At 40.7% G+C, this 13,646-nt stretch overlaps 1 protein-coding gene across 5 annotated transcripts in view; it reads right to left on the reverse strand.

Annotated features, from left to right (window-relative positions):
• Window positions 1–1,121: 1,121 nt before the first annotated feature.
• LOC146469335 (uncharacterized) overlaps window positions 1,122–13,646 on the reverse strand; it is a 59,990-nt gene continuing 47,465 nt past the window's right edge. For all 5 annotated transcript variants that reach the window (XM_085123381.1, XM_085123380.1, XM_085123379.1 and 2 more), the window contains 19 exons: window positions 13,334–13,417; window positions 12,569–12,676; window positions 12,060–12,173; window positions 11,046–11,208; window positions 10,327–10,427; window positions 10,030–10,107; window positions 9,562–9,609; window positions 8,879–9,010; window positions 8,331–8,407; window positions 8,201–8,254; window positions 7,555–7,677; window positions 6,769–6,871; window positions 5,910–6,104; window positions 5,464–5,508; window positions 5,019–5,127; window positions 4,444–4,526; window positions 3,769–3,842; window positions 2,763–2,938; window positions 1,122–2,427 (listed from right to left, as the gene is read on the reverse strand). In XM_085123381.1, the coding sequence (XP_084979507.1) occupies window positions 2,354–2,427; window positions 2,763–2,938; window positions 3,769–3,842; window positions 4,444–4,526; window positions 5,019–5,127; window positions 5,464–5,508; window positions 5,910–6,104; window positions 6,769–6,871; window positions 7,555–7,677; window positions 8,201–8,254; window positions 8,331–8,407; window positions 8,879–9,010; window positions 9,562–9,609; window positions 10,030–10,107; window positions 10,327–10,427; window positions 11,046–11,208; window positions 12,060–12,173; window positions 12,569–12,676; window positions 13,334–13,417 (1,941 nt within the window). In that variant the 3' untranslated portion in view covers window positions 1,122–2,353. The remainder of the gene's footprint in view (window positions 2,428–2,762; window positions 2,939–3,768; window positions 3,843–4,443; window positions 4,527–5,018; window positions 5,128–5,463; window positions 5,509–5,909; window positions 6,105–6,768; window positions 6,872–7,554; window positions 7,678–8,200; window positions 8,255–8,330; window positions 8,408–8,878; window positions 9,011–9,561; window positions 9,610–10,029; window positions 10,108–10,326; window positions 10,428–11,045; window positions 11,209–12,059; window positions 12,174–12,568; window positions 12,677–13,333; window positions 13,418–13,646) is intronic.

Raw genomic sequence — 13,646 nt, forward strand, 5'->3', positions numbered from 1 at the left:
TTCACTATTTTCACCACCATTGGTGACAGCAAATTACCCTTCACATAAAAAGGTTTCGATTTAGAGCATTCTTGTAATGAAAGACAAGCAAGCCTTTTTGACGGAACAAAGTAGTGTAAACACCAGCTGCCTGTTTGCTAGACTTTCTAAAAGTCTTTTGTTTCCTCTTTCCCTGACTTGTGAGCAAGTTTAAGTGTTTTCACTGTGATTGCTCATAACCGACCTAGGATAAAAATTGTGCTTTAAAAAACAAACCCTGTAACCTCAAACACTTCAACACAGGTCAAACACGTTTTGCGTGCCTACGATTTTTTATGCGAACAATCCCCCCCCCCCCCCCCCCGCCTCTCAACCCCAGCTTCATCTACTCACATTGAGTGATACAAGAATATTGTGCAATTCGTACCCCTGAGGCTAGAAGTTATCAATTCGAGTAATGATTGTGGCCCAGAGTCACGCCATTTTGTCAAGCAGTTCCTTTAATAATTCACGTAGAATTGTTGGGTGGCGTTGGTGGCTCACCAAGGCATGGCGAAAGGGAAGGGAGGTCTGATTGAGGATTGTCTAGCAGCAGTCGTAATACCATGGGGAGGAGGCCAAGAGGGGGTTCTGCAAGAAATGATAGCAAACACTTTCTCGTTATGTCTCGTTATGCATTGATTTCACGCCCTTTCGTAAGTATTTCTTACTAACCGAGTTTGAGGTCCGTACTGTAAGCGCTTGCGCCATAAATAAATGGGAAAAAAATGAAGATCCGTAACTTAGAGTACGGACCGAGAAAACGAGGTTAGTAAGATATTTATTATATCTTTGAGGTCAATCGGGCGCGCGGGAAAGGAAACAAGTTGACGTCAAGGGAAACGGTCAGCGAAATTTAGCGGGCCGTGCAGTGAAATAGGGCCCATAACATTTGGGTTATTTCTTTCATTAAGAAATATAAATGTGTCTGATTGTCATGCGCCTCTGCTTTCCTATATGTTTTAACATCCCCTTCACCCACTCTCTCAGTGTTTATTTGGTTTTTTCTTTCACCTTTCCTGACACCAAAACTGGAACATTCACTACACCTGTTATTTCCCTTCTAACAATGCTATGATAAGGTTGGAAAACGAAGAACGCAGTCCATTTATGAAAGACTTTATTTAGCAAACTAAACTTACATTCCATTTTCACAATAAATAGCTCAAAGTTGGTTTTCACTAGCGACAAAAAACAGGAAGCCATCTTCTCACTTGACAAAGGTGTACGACATTGATCACAGGCATAGAGGAGCATGAAAACTAAAAGTATTCAGTAGTCGCGCCTATGTTTAGGCAGGAAACGTAGCCAGGGTAAACGAAGATATTCTGCCTATATCGCGCTTATGTCAGGTAACAGCATCAGTGATATAAGCATAAGGCCAGAAGAATCATTTGATTGGCGATATTTGTGCTTTGTCGCTAGTCAAAGCCAACCTTAACAGAGTGGGCGTTGCCTAAAAAATTTCCAATTTTACTAATTGGCACAAAAAGCCATTTATTATTGACATGGGGCACGCCATCTGTAATTAAAACTAAAATTGTATTCTTTTATCATAGCATCTTCTTATTTTAAATAATTTATTTAATTGTAGACTAGACTGGTTTTTAAAAGAGGCTATTAGTTATTTTCGTGTGGACGAGATAAAAAAACGAAGATTTATGCCTGCAAAACCTTTGATGTCGCCGCCCAAGAAACGACAACCATCAAACCGTTGTCAAAAGCATACGCTATGGGATGAAATTCAATTCTACGCATAAATACACGTACAAAATTTGATGTTTGTATTTGATTCTACTCAAATGCATGTGTGATTTATGTAATTAAATTAAATTAAATTAAATTAAATTCACCGATGCAGTTATAACGATGCCACGTGATACCTAAAATTCAAATTCGTTATTCACTAGTTATTTATTCTTCGAGATGATTTTTCCGACAACTGTGTACAGAGAAATATTCTCCTGATATATTAATGGTACACGAAAATACAGCATGGTTGCCTCACGTGTAATATGCCCTTGCGTGGAACACGCAGGACATCGCCGAACACCCAACAGTTTTCCACCCTTCTGATTGGCTCCATGCCATGGGATAATTAGTCGTATTCCACTGTAAAACAAAATATCTCTAGAACTCTCCTTCAGAACTTAACACTTAACCACTGCCCCTCAAACGTACCCCCTTCCCCCCCCCCCCCCCCAAAAAAAAAAACCGGCTCCGTGTGTTTTCATAACCGAAGCCCCAAATTTGAGAACAGTAGCATACTGGTTACAATCGTGTTTTCCTTGCATGGTTGTTTGCTCCTGTCTAGAGCAATCACGTTGTTTTATTTTCAGGTGAATGATGTCCATCGATAAACATAACTACTCCACCCGGCTCCCTCTTCATTTTCTTCATTTGCAGCTCCTGAAAGACAAACGGTAGTCTTTCAGTTGACAGCTTTATTCAAGTACCTTTGAAAAACAAATCGGAATCCAGACAGCACAGGCAATACATAAGGGCGTTAGTTTCTAAAGAAACTGTGGTGGTGCGTCAGTGGCAAGTGGAAACGAATGTTTGGTTTTATCAACAGAGTTAACAATGTAATTTATCCATCGTCGAGAGATTCGAGTGCTGGCATTTGAACGCAGTAAGCCCATAGTAAGCCCATTTCATTCGATTTGCTGCTTGAAAGAGGAAGGCTATGGCAATTTACTTCCATAATAAATGACTTGCTGTTGACTATTCGCATTCAAACCCACCTCGAGCTTGTTGTATCACCAAGTCCTTCTCGTCCTGACTAAGCTTCAACATGGTACTGAGGACTGGTACTAGCTGTTCTCGTTCGCCGGGGCGACACTTCAGGAACTGTAATATGACGTTCTTTAGGTATTCGAGGTTTGCGGATTCCTTCTCTCGTTCTTGATTTCTTTCGAGCCTTTGAGAAATGAACGGTATTTTTTTTTTTTGGTAGTGACCCAACGGTAGATTTAGCAAAGTTTAAAGAATTCCAACTTGGATGAAGTTGAACAACAAATGGTAGAAAATAAATACCTCTTACTAACCGAGTTCGAAGTCCGTACTGTAAGTTACGGACCGAGTGTTTTCCCGTTGAAAAATCGAGGATCCGTAACTTACAGAACGGACCGAGAAAACGAGGTTAGTGAGATGGTTATTATATCTCTGAGGTTAATCGGGCGCGCGGGAAAGGAACACATTTCAAATTTAGCGGGCCGTACAGTGAAATACGGCCCACGAAATTGGCCAATCAGATCGCACGTACTAACTGAGAGATTTAATAAAAGTTCTTCTTGACAGCTTTCATTTGAATGAGCGGTATAAAACAAAATAAAGCCAACACTTTGATGCCGTTAAGGTTTCCCTTAGTACACAGATTACAGATTCAACACTGATTTCAGGGTTCGTACACATTTTAAAAATGTAAAATTCAAGACTTTTTCTCAACCATTACCTTCACTTTCTCAAGGTTATCAGTAAAATCATTCTCCTAGAACAGAAACAATTTTAGATGAAATTCGACTAGCTGAGAAAGATTGCACAGAGCAATTTTGCACGTGCTGCAGTCTTGGGACAAAAGTCAGGCTTTTTTTCCCAAATTTTAAAGACTTTATCTTTATTTTCCATATTTTTCCAGGTTTCAAAAACAAGTGCAGATTTTTAAGACTTCCAGACTCATTACGAACCCTGTGATTTACACCTATAAGCACAGAGAAAGTAGCATCCACGTATCTGGCTGTAGTTACGCACCTTCGAATCTCGTCCTTGAGAACTTTGGCCTGTTCCGTTAGCCTCATGGAATTCGCTTCACTCTCACGCAGCAACTGAAAACAAAGAAATAATATCAACACTTGATAGAACGGAATGTTTCAGTCAGTGTCACAGCCCAGTCAGGGAAAAGAAAATCTGAGTTCTTCAAACAGGAGTTGAACCTAAGACCTTCCGATTACTAGTTTGGATGCTCTACCACTGAGCTACAGGAGACTCGTGGGAGCTAAGGCCATTAAACCAGGTTCATGTGACAAACATCCTGCATACTGCTAGGATTTAAACGTCGATGAGTAGCAGTATGCAGGATGTTTGTCCCTTAGCTCCCACGAGTCTCCTGTAGCTCAGTGGCAGAATATCCCAACTAGTCATCGGAAGGTCTTAGGTTCAACTCCCGATTAATAGGAGCACTCGGATTTTTTTCGGATTCTTTTTCCGAGTATGCCTGTGTCACTGACTGAAAAAATACATAGTGATAGTGGATAGTTTTAGTTTTTTTTTCTGAAGGATGCAACAGATGAAGAGATTAGCGACTGAAAGCCCAATTCCTAACACTGCACCACTTACAGTACCCCGATCAGAAGAGAAAGAATACAAGTCTGGTGTTAATAAACAGCTCCATTCAAACATTTCTCCGCGTGGTAAATTATGCCCTACCTCTGTCAGATGTTCGACTTTCTTGTTTGCTGTGGCAATGTTTGAGAGCAGGAGGTTTTCGTCCAGCGGAGGACCTCGCAAAGCTACAAACAAGCAAACAAACACATATTTTTGCCCCAAGGTTCTTGAATGATTATCAACTCATATATCACAAACCCACCGTACCAGCAAACCATTACAGAAAATAGTGAAAAATGCTCAGGACGCCATGATTGACAAACATCCCATCGGGGAGGGGGGGGGGGGGTATTACTCCTAGTCACTTCACGCTGGGTGTCCTGTGATAGATTAGTGTCCCCTACAGGGAAGGGTAGAACTACTCCAAGTTGCTCCATGCTAAATAAAGCAGATTAAGCACTGGCCGTGTGGGCCTGTGGCTTCACCATCAGTTTCTACCTCTGTAAGACAGAAGAGCAAATCAACTAAAAAGCCTATAAAAAGACCGCTTATCGTGTACTTTAACTCCGCTTTTTTGAGGTTATGAATTGCTTTTCTAAACAAAACCTGGTGGGGCAGTACCCCATACAGGTGCGCTCTCTCCACTTCATGGCCAGAGCTTTCGTTGCTATACTTACCGTCGTCACTTCCTGGAGTCATTGGACTTTTCGGACTTGTCGGGGAAAGAATTTTCTCGAGAGTGGTAGCGATAGAAGGTGTTACAGGTGTGCTAGGAGCAGAACCAACCTGAAACGAAAACAGCTTGTTTAAGGACGGTTTATGACTATGCGGGAAAACAAATCTTAGCAAGGGCTATGGGAATACAAAAAGAAAACTAGAGGTAACCGCACATTTTTCAAAGATAATAGAGCAAAAATGGCATACATTGACATTGATATGTATCTTAAAGCCTTTTAGAGTTAATGCTGCTTTCCTTTCTCTCAAATATGCTTGGTTACCCCAAGTTTCTTATTGTAACAAATGTAGACCACAGAAAGTGATGCTCATTGATTTCATCAGTGTTAGAACAAGACCACATAGTCTTGTTATCAGGGGGAGGGGGTGGGGGGCAAACATACTTACAGTTGCTGCAGAATCCGTTTGTGCTAGCTCGCTCTGATCCATGCCCTGAAAACCAGAGAAAAATATATAAAGGCTCAATTGTAGTTCGAACGTGTAACGAAAACAAAGTAATATGGTCGTTTACAGAATGCGTTATATCCAATTCTTCGAATAGAAGCAACCTAAGCATCCTAAGCAACTTAAGCAGTTGCGAGAAGAAAGCCTGAAAAGAAATTCAGGCTTGAACGGGATTCGAACCCATGACCTCTGCGATGCCGGTGCAGTGCTCTAGCAGCTGAGCTATCAAGCCAACTGAGAGCTGGTCATATTATGAATTCTTCCTCGCATATTGGTGTCTTATGAATGTAAAGAAATCACTCAACTTTGCAACTGTTTTTATTTTGGAACAATTAACCTAAAAAAAGTCCTTATTTTCATACATAAACAACCTAAATACCAATACCCACCTCCCCAGGCCTCCTTTCCTCGGTTCTTCTTGGTAGCGCGAGATCTGGTGGCGAGCGGGACCTGACTATGGCCTGTTGGGACTGCTGTGGCTTTTCCTGTTGTAACCGGCTTAACTTGTTTTCAGCTTCAGTCAGTTTCTGCTGTACTCGTTCCAACTGAGCCCGATGTTCCTCTTTAACCACCTCAAGTTTTTCCTGCAGGGAAATGGCAAAATGACAGTGAGTCCAAGAGTACATCAGAAAACAAACCAGATAGAAGCATCAAATGCGGCGAACGGTGTAACGGGGTCATTCACATAGGAGAAAAGCAACAACTGGTGAACTCTTAGGCCAGGAGACTTTCGGGGCGAGTCGCACTAAACTTGACATGATAAGTAGTCAAGCTCAATGTTGAATCATTTCCAACCAAACCTAAGATATTTCCTGATGAAGGGTCAATGCTCACACCGTTATGAAAACGTCCGAAATAATGTTAACTACGATGAAGGTTTTGTTATTCTGACCTCGCTTCCCTTTCTTGCATTACATATTGAGCCCGTGAAAACACGGACCGATTGCTTTGCATTTCATGAAGATCCACCGTGTCAATTTTGAACCTTTCCTCGTAATGCAGCGCCTTTTCCAGTTATGTCAAGCAAAAATTTAGATCAATTGTCAAATTTGTCCTTTACCAAACTCTGAGGGGTAGACCACGCCTACTAATCGTAGCGTTATTCGAATACTTTTCAAAAACCTTCCTACCTTAAATGTGACAGCATAAGATTCATTCTAGAGAGTTATGTGTCCAATCGCTCACGGTCGATTTTAGAGTTAAACTTGTTAGAACAGAAATTTGTTTCACCCACCCCACCCTTCATACCTTAAATGTGGCAGCCACGGACTCGTTCTGTAGAGTCATGTGTCTAATCGCCTCCAGGTGCTCCTCGTTTGACGTGGTTCTTTCTGACCTCAGACGCTCAAACCTGGTAAAAGAAATAGTTACCGACGTCGTTCCAACTCAGAAGACTTACAAAGGGTGATGTGGGGGTGGGGGTGGGGGTGGAGGTTGGGGGAGAATATTGATAACAATATGGAAAAACTTGAAAAACTTCAAAGAACGGTTGGACAACATTGTGGGTTGTCGTGAAGCTAGAGATTTACTGTCACAATTTAAACTAGTCAAGGCATTCATGTTTTAAAAGGCCTTAAGCCTGGCTAAACGTTCTAACATTTCTGTACGTGTTGGTTGATTCAACAATGTTATCCCAAAGATGTTGGATGTGTTGTACAACGATGTTATTGTTAAAAACGGTTTCTTAAAAAAGTATTTTGCTCGAGAGGTGGTTTTAAATTTTGGGCCTGTGGATGAAATCCTAAAGTCAAATCCTCCAATGAAAGCTACTGAACAGTACTTTCCTGTGGTCCTGTTTATTTGCTGTCCAAGGAGGTTCTAACTTTTGAGTCAGTGGATGAAAACTTAAAGTGTGACCATTCAAATGAAAGCTACTGAGCAGTACTTTCCAGTGGTGCTGTTAATTTGCTGTACAAGGTGGTTCTAACTTTTGAGTCTGTGGATCAAATCCTAAAGTGTGACCATTCAAATGAAAGCTACTGAGCAGTACTTTCCAGTGGTGCTGTTTTCAATATTTTTATCTTACAAACTAACCTGTCTTTCCAGTGAGCTTCTTTATTATCCACGTCTTGGATCATTTTGCTGTGCCGAGACGTCAGTCTCTCGTGCTCACTCTCCAACTCATCATAATCGCTTTGCAGCAAGACGCATTTGTCACTTGTGAAGGAAAGCAGAAAGCGTACATTAGGTGAATGTGCATGGTGCAACACTGTTTGGGAACTCTAATTTTGTAGTAATGTTATCAGTCGCAGTCAACGATGAGATATTTCGCCTGTTCAATGACTACACAAGTGTCCCAATTGCTCTTAATGAACAGTGATCGAAACACTTCTTGATCCACAAATTTAATGTTGAAATGTTCAATGTTCTCCACGCGGTCCGCGTAGTTTAATTTCCCACTACAGAAACTGTAAGAAAACTGGTACAAGTAAGGAAGAAAGGGATCGCTTGGGTCGCACAGACGAATAAAGTATATTTTTCGGCATTTCCTACGGGTAGTGTAGCTCTTGTCGTGCGCTGACAACCTGCGATCCCCTAAAAGGGCTATTTATTTCTCAACAAAGGGGCGAACATATATTTTTAAAACGTTTCCTTTGTTCAGTTAATCACAACCTGTTTTCTTTGATTTATCATGAAAAAAGGCAAAAGAACCAAGGAATTAATCAATATACTATCTTACTTTGCTTCCTGTAGTTTGATCTTCAGTTGTTCAATGGCTTGCTCAAACCGCGTTCTGAAAATTACATGAGAAAAAATCATTCAAACGTTGCGACGAGCTTCCTAAAGACAACACTGAAGAGCATACAAACCTTTCCGAGTTTTCCAGTTCTACCGGCTGCGGAGAAGGTTTGGATTTCTGTTGTTTGAGAACACTGTGAACACGAGTCTAAGAAAAAGAAACGGTGATAGTAATAAACACATCCAAAGACAAGGAATCCAGCCAAAATACGTAGTGTTTTATTCAGCTCTGCCTTAAGCAAAACTGACCGCAATCTTTTAATTTATCGATTTGTTTGTTTGTTTATTTATTTATTTATTAATTCATTCATTTATTCATATTTAATAATAACAACAGTATTTGTAGAGCGCATTCTCTACATAACTATTCGAATGCAAACTAAGACTAATTTCTATATAACAACGTTTTCAGTTTCGATTTTAAAATTGTCAACAGAAATTGAGTTGCGCAGTTCTAGAGGAAAAGCATTCCAGAAATTGATTGATTGGTTGATTCATTTGCGGTGAAAGATTGATAATGAGACAGGCCTCACACTGCTCAAACACCTATTCAATCCATAAGCAAACAGTTTCATCGCAGACTTTTAAAAAAAGCCGCGCACATAACGTAGTGACCTACCTTGTAGCTTTCGAACTCAGCCCGCGTTGCTTCATGGGCCAGTTTAGAACTTTCCCACTCTGCTTTCACTTTGGCAAGTTTAGTTTCCAGGCCCTCGACACTACGCCTGTTGCTTTCCGTGGAGGAACGAAGCTAAGGGAAAAACAGGAAGCACGTCTGAGAATATTACAAGTTTTTCGTTGCCCACTTTTCTCTCCCCTCCGCCCCCTTACACCCCTCACCTTTACCAAAACTGATACTTCTGTTCCACTACAGTTCTTGTATCACCAGCACTCGATTTCTACGGCTGTCATTAAGGCCCCTGCAAACGTTTGTGTGGTTCTGCAAACCTTCTGCATTGTTTCAGAAACATTATTCGGAAACAATATTTTCCAAGTGCTTCTCCATGTTTGCGCGCACACGAAAGATTTGGTGCGGAAACATTCTTTGCTTTCGACAAAGGAACAGTGTTCCTGATTCTTGTCAGAAACATTTTGCCCCTTTCGTCATTAAACGTTTTCCCATTTCCAAAGCCACGAAACGTTGAACGAATCGAATGCAACATCACCTTAAAGGACCTGAGAACGTCCCGGTAGAAGTGCTGATCGAAAACTTAACTCTTCAAAAAAGAAATATTCGAATTGTGTAAAACATTGTGTGGGATATGGAAACAAGCAACGGGATGTATGCAGCGCTTCACTTACTTGCTGTTGGTAGCTTTGGCTTTCAGCGGTCAAGGAAGAGATCTCCACCTGAAGAAAGAGAAGGGAAGAAAACATGGTAAGGCAAAACATCCCACGCGCGTCGACCACCATAACCTATACTTCAATAAAAGATTTAGTACACACAATACAATAGAAACTTTACTGAAGCACAAAAGCTACGACTGAAAATTAAAACTAAGAAAAAAGAAACAAGCTAAGTTCAGAGGAGCTCTCTCGCGAGGAGCGGGAGTCTCAAACAGATTCTAAAAATTGTAATGTGAGATGGCTACGTAAAATTGGACAGTCTACAAAAAAATAAGAGGGAAAAAGTAAAAAGCTTGGTTTTTATAGTTTAAACGTTCATTTTGTTTAACAATTGATGACCTTAACTGCTGCTGTTTCGCCAATGATCCTTTTTCTTTTCATTCAACAAACAAGACTAAGAAAATAAAGGGCAAATAAAATAACCTTATATTCCTCAGCCTGCTGAGTGGCGGATTCCAGCTGTCCTTTCAACTGAGACCCAGTCACCTCTTGTTCCATTAACTGCAAAGACAAAATCAAGAAATCCTTACTGTTTTCCTCGTAATTCGATTTTGGAAGGTTAGCTCCAACTATTTAACGCAATTCCCGTCTTATTTAACCCGTGTTCACGCAACAGGTCGTACCGCTGAATTTCATCCCGATGAAATTGCGGAATGCATCGTTCCAGCTTTGCTTCTCAGATAAGAGAGCAAAAATGAAAGGGTCGGGAAAATATCACACCTGCTTCTTGGCTTCCGCGAGTTCTTTCTTCGTTTTTACCAGCACAGATTTCATTTTCAGCGCTCTTTCCTCGGCTTGTTGTCGCTGGCTGTCCACCATGTCTACAACAAAGACAAACTTAAATTGTTAGAAAAAGGTCTGCAACTGAAGCTAATAATTCTCAGTCCCAACGTGGCGGATCAAGACCGATACCAACAATTTAGAAATACCGTAAAATTTCTAGTATAAGCTCTGAACTTATACTCGTTCAAAGTACTTTTTACTGAGGGGGTTATTTTCAGTGCCACACGTTCGTTATTATCGGAAGGATTTTAGCGTCTTTTTTTTGGGGGGGGGGGGGGAGGGGTCGGGTGTAGCACGGCTGGTTTACTGAAGAATGTTACTGTATCAGAAAGGCTGATCAAGTTCAATGAATCAACTAAGTGACTTTTGGACGTCTTGGCGCAACTAAAGCCAAAAAATAAGGTGACCATGTGTTGCGCACAGTTTCAAGGATGAACACAGGGCGATGAAACGCACGATGAAACTAAGCCATCGATCTCTTAAGCGGGCTTAACAAGTCAGCAATAAAGGCAACGCGTTTACAACTGGTATCGCAAACAACATGGGTTCAAATCCTTCTCAAGTCCGAATTTGTTCTATACTTCCAGTCATAGTACACATATGTTATTTTCTTCATGTATATATATTTACTGATGTCAGTCAATTTCTCTTCTTACCTATCTGTGCTTTGAAGTCTTCTGCCCTCTTCTCTGTCCTAGACACCTCCTCTTGTGAGTCTTGCAGTGCCTTTTCTTTGTCCGAAAGTTTGGTTTGTAGCGCCTCCAACGATTTCTGATAATCCTCCATTTCTAAGCTCATCAAACTGCTCTGATTTGCTTCCTTATTTCATGAACAACAAGAACAATTTGTCAGAGGCATAACTTTTCAACTCCACCCAAAACACTACGAGAACACTACGCATTTAATCCCAGTAGAGCCATAAAAAGTCGTACAGCCCTTTTCAAAAGAGCGCGGCCTTACACAACTGAAGTTGAAACAATCTTGTTTCCGCGTAACGTCAACTGAACAACAGAGAGAGATGTGTTCGCCGTCGGTCACTTCTCTTTTACACTTACCACGGCCCCAAAACAACAATTCTTGACAACATAAAAAAAAAACATACTAGATTACAATACAGTCTTTTTATCTCTTGAAATTCACCAAGGGAGACGCAAATCAGTAAAAGCGCCAACTCGCGAGGAGCGAAGCGTGGATTCGCGCGAGTACCCCTCCTCTATCCATCTGTCCGTGACCCGTACTGAGCCTGGCTAAAACACCATAATTACGGACCGATATTTTACTGTTTTCAAGAATGTTGTGAGCACTCTAATGTCTCTTTCTATGACAGTCCATCCATTTCGATAACGGCGAATTGTCCGCCTCATCTGTTGTGGTTTGTAGATGTGTCTGAAGACGATTTACGAGATAAGGCGAGAAAGCGCAAAACACTTACCTAAGAGAGTCGTTAATTTTTGGAGTTGACATCAATAACCCTCATGCCAAAATGGCTAACTTTTTATTTGCATTCAAATTAGCCCTTCTTGCCACGTTCAAGATAAAATATTATTTTGATTTTTGAGCTTAAAAACGAAGTAAGGAGAGCTAATTTGAATACGAAGGAAAGTCATGGTAGCCATTTTGGAATAAGCTCTATGGACAGGGGGGAAATCAGCTCGTTGTTCTGTGAATACCTTTTCAGCAGCCTCTAGTTGCCGTTTTGTAGTCTCCAGTTGGTTTCTCGTCTCCTCGTGCCGCCTTCGTTCTTCTGTTAAATCTTCCTCGCTGTTTTCCAGTTTACTTAACAACTGAAAAAAACATTTGAAACAAAATTATGAATTAGTAACAATGATAAAATTGCTCGTTATCATTCACATTGCCGTGGTCTAAACTTTGTTTTGGTTTGAAATTTTGAGAAACCAGATTGATTTTAATTTTCCTTTGTTCAAAATTATTGCAAGGCGAATGAAAATTAACTTGATAGATGTATTTTTTCATACAGTAATACAGTCATGCTCCAGGGTAGCTCAGTGACTATGCCTGTGAAACTCACTGAAAAAATACAAAAATATCATTTGTTCACCAGGCTGAAAACATACATCACATTCACTTCACAAAAAGTAAACTGGCACCAAAAACAAATTTAAACAACAAAAACGAAAACAACAACATGGATTACAACAGTTTTTAAAGCAGTACAAACCTCATTATTCTCTTTACTGACTTGTTCCAGCTCTTCTGTTGTTGCAGCAAGTTCATTTTCAAGAGCACCAATTTCCTGACCGTCCTTGTCACTCTCTGTTTTCAGGATCTGGGGAGGGGGGAAGATAGAGAGAAAACCGCATAAGACGAGGCTTATAATTCGACGTTAATAAATCCCACCCCCGTTGAAATTCTAGCACCTCTTTTCCCATTCGATAGCAGTAACATGCTTTGTAAATATTTTACTCATGTTCCAGAATCCTCACCTGTCACCATCCATCCCAAGTAAAGATTTCTACCAAAACCGCCCTCAAAAATAGCAATTCTTAATACTCTCAAGTGGACACACTAAAAGTTACGGTGAATCAACGAATTAACCCTGCAGTGAAAGTTTAAGTGCTGAGGTGAACACATTGATTTCCATCTGATCTTTAGCCCTGGGAAGGAAATGGGAGACAGAATGAGGCACAAAAAAACATCTTTGCCCTGGGCGGGAATCGAACCCACGACCTCTGGATAAGATCAACCGTTGCTTTACCGACTTAGCTACGAGGCTAGGCTGGAACAAGTCGTGACTGAGGAATATGGCAATTCGCGGCGATGAGAATGCAGAGTTATTCCATTTCACTGCGAAGTTCCTTATCTGATTCACCATTTGTGTCATTATTTTGTGCTACGTGGCACAACGATGAGACCACTGGGAGGAGATTACTTTACATTGACGTTATGTTTGCAGCTAGGGCGGTCAAAGACCACCAGAGTATACCTCCACTTCTTTGATAAATTCCTGGATTTGCGTGTTGAGCTTTTCCTGTTCTGCTTTGGAGTCGGTTCGCTCTCTTTCCACAACCTTTAAATTATACAATCAAAGCACCTTTTAATTTTCAAATTCATTAATAGTCCATGAAAAGAAAACAAAGGAAAACACTACCGAGAATTAAGGAAGTAACGTGATGTTAATTTTCATAAAATGTGGTGAACTTTCACTTCTCCAAGAATTATTAATGGTTTGAGAAGCTATATCAAACGTTCGAAAGAATGCTTCGTCCGATTTCCAAACACCTCGAAGTTGTTGTTGT

The sequence above is a fragment of the Pavona decussata genome, unplaced genomic scaffold, assembly GCF_977016875.1.
Source record: "Pavona decussata unplaced genomic scaffold, jaPavDecu1.1 SCAFFOLD_124, whole genome shotgun sequence".
NCBI lineage: Eukaryota > Metazoa > Cnidaria > Anthozoa > Scleractinia > Agariciidae > Pavona > Pavona decussata.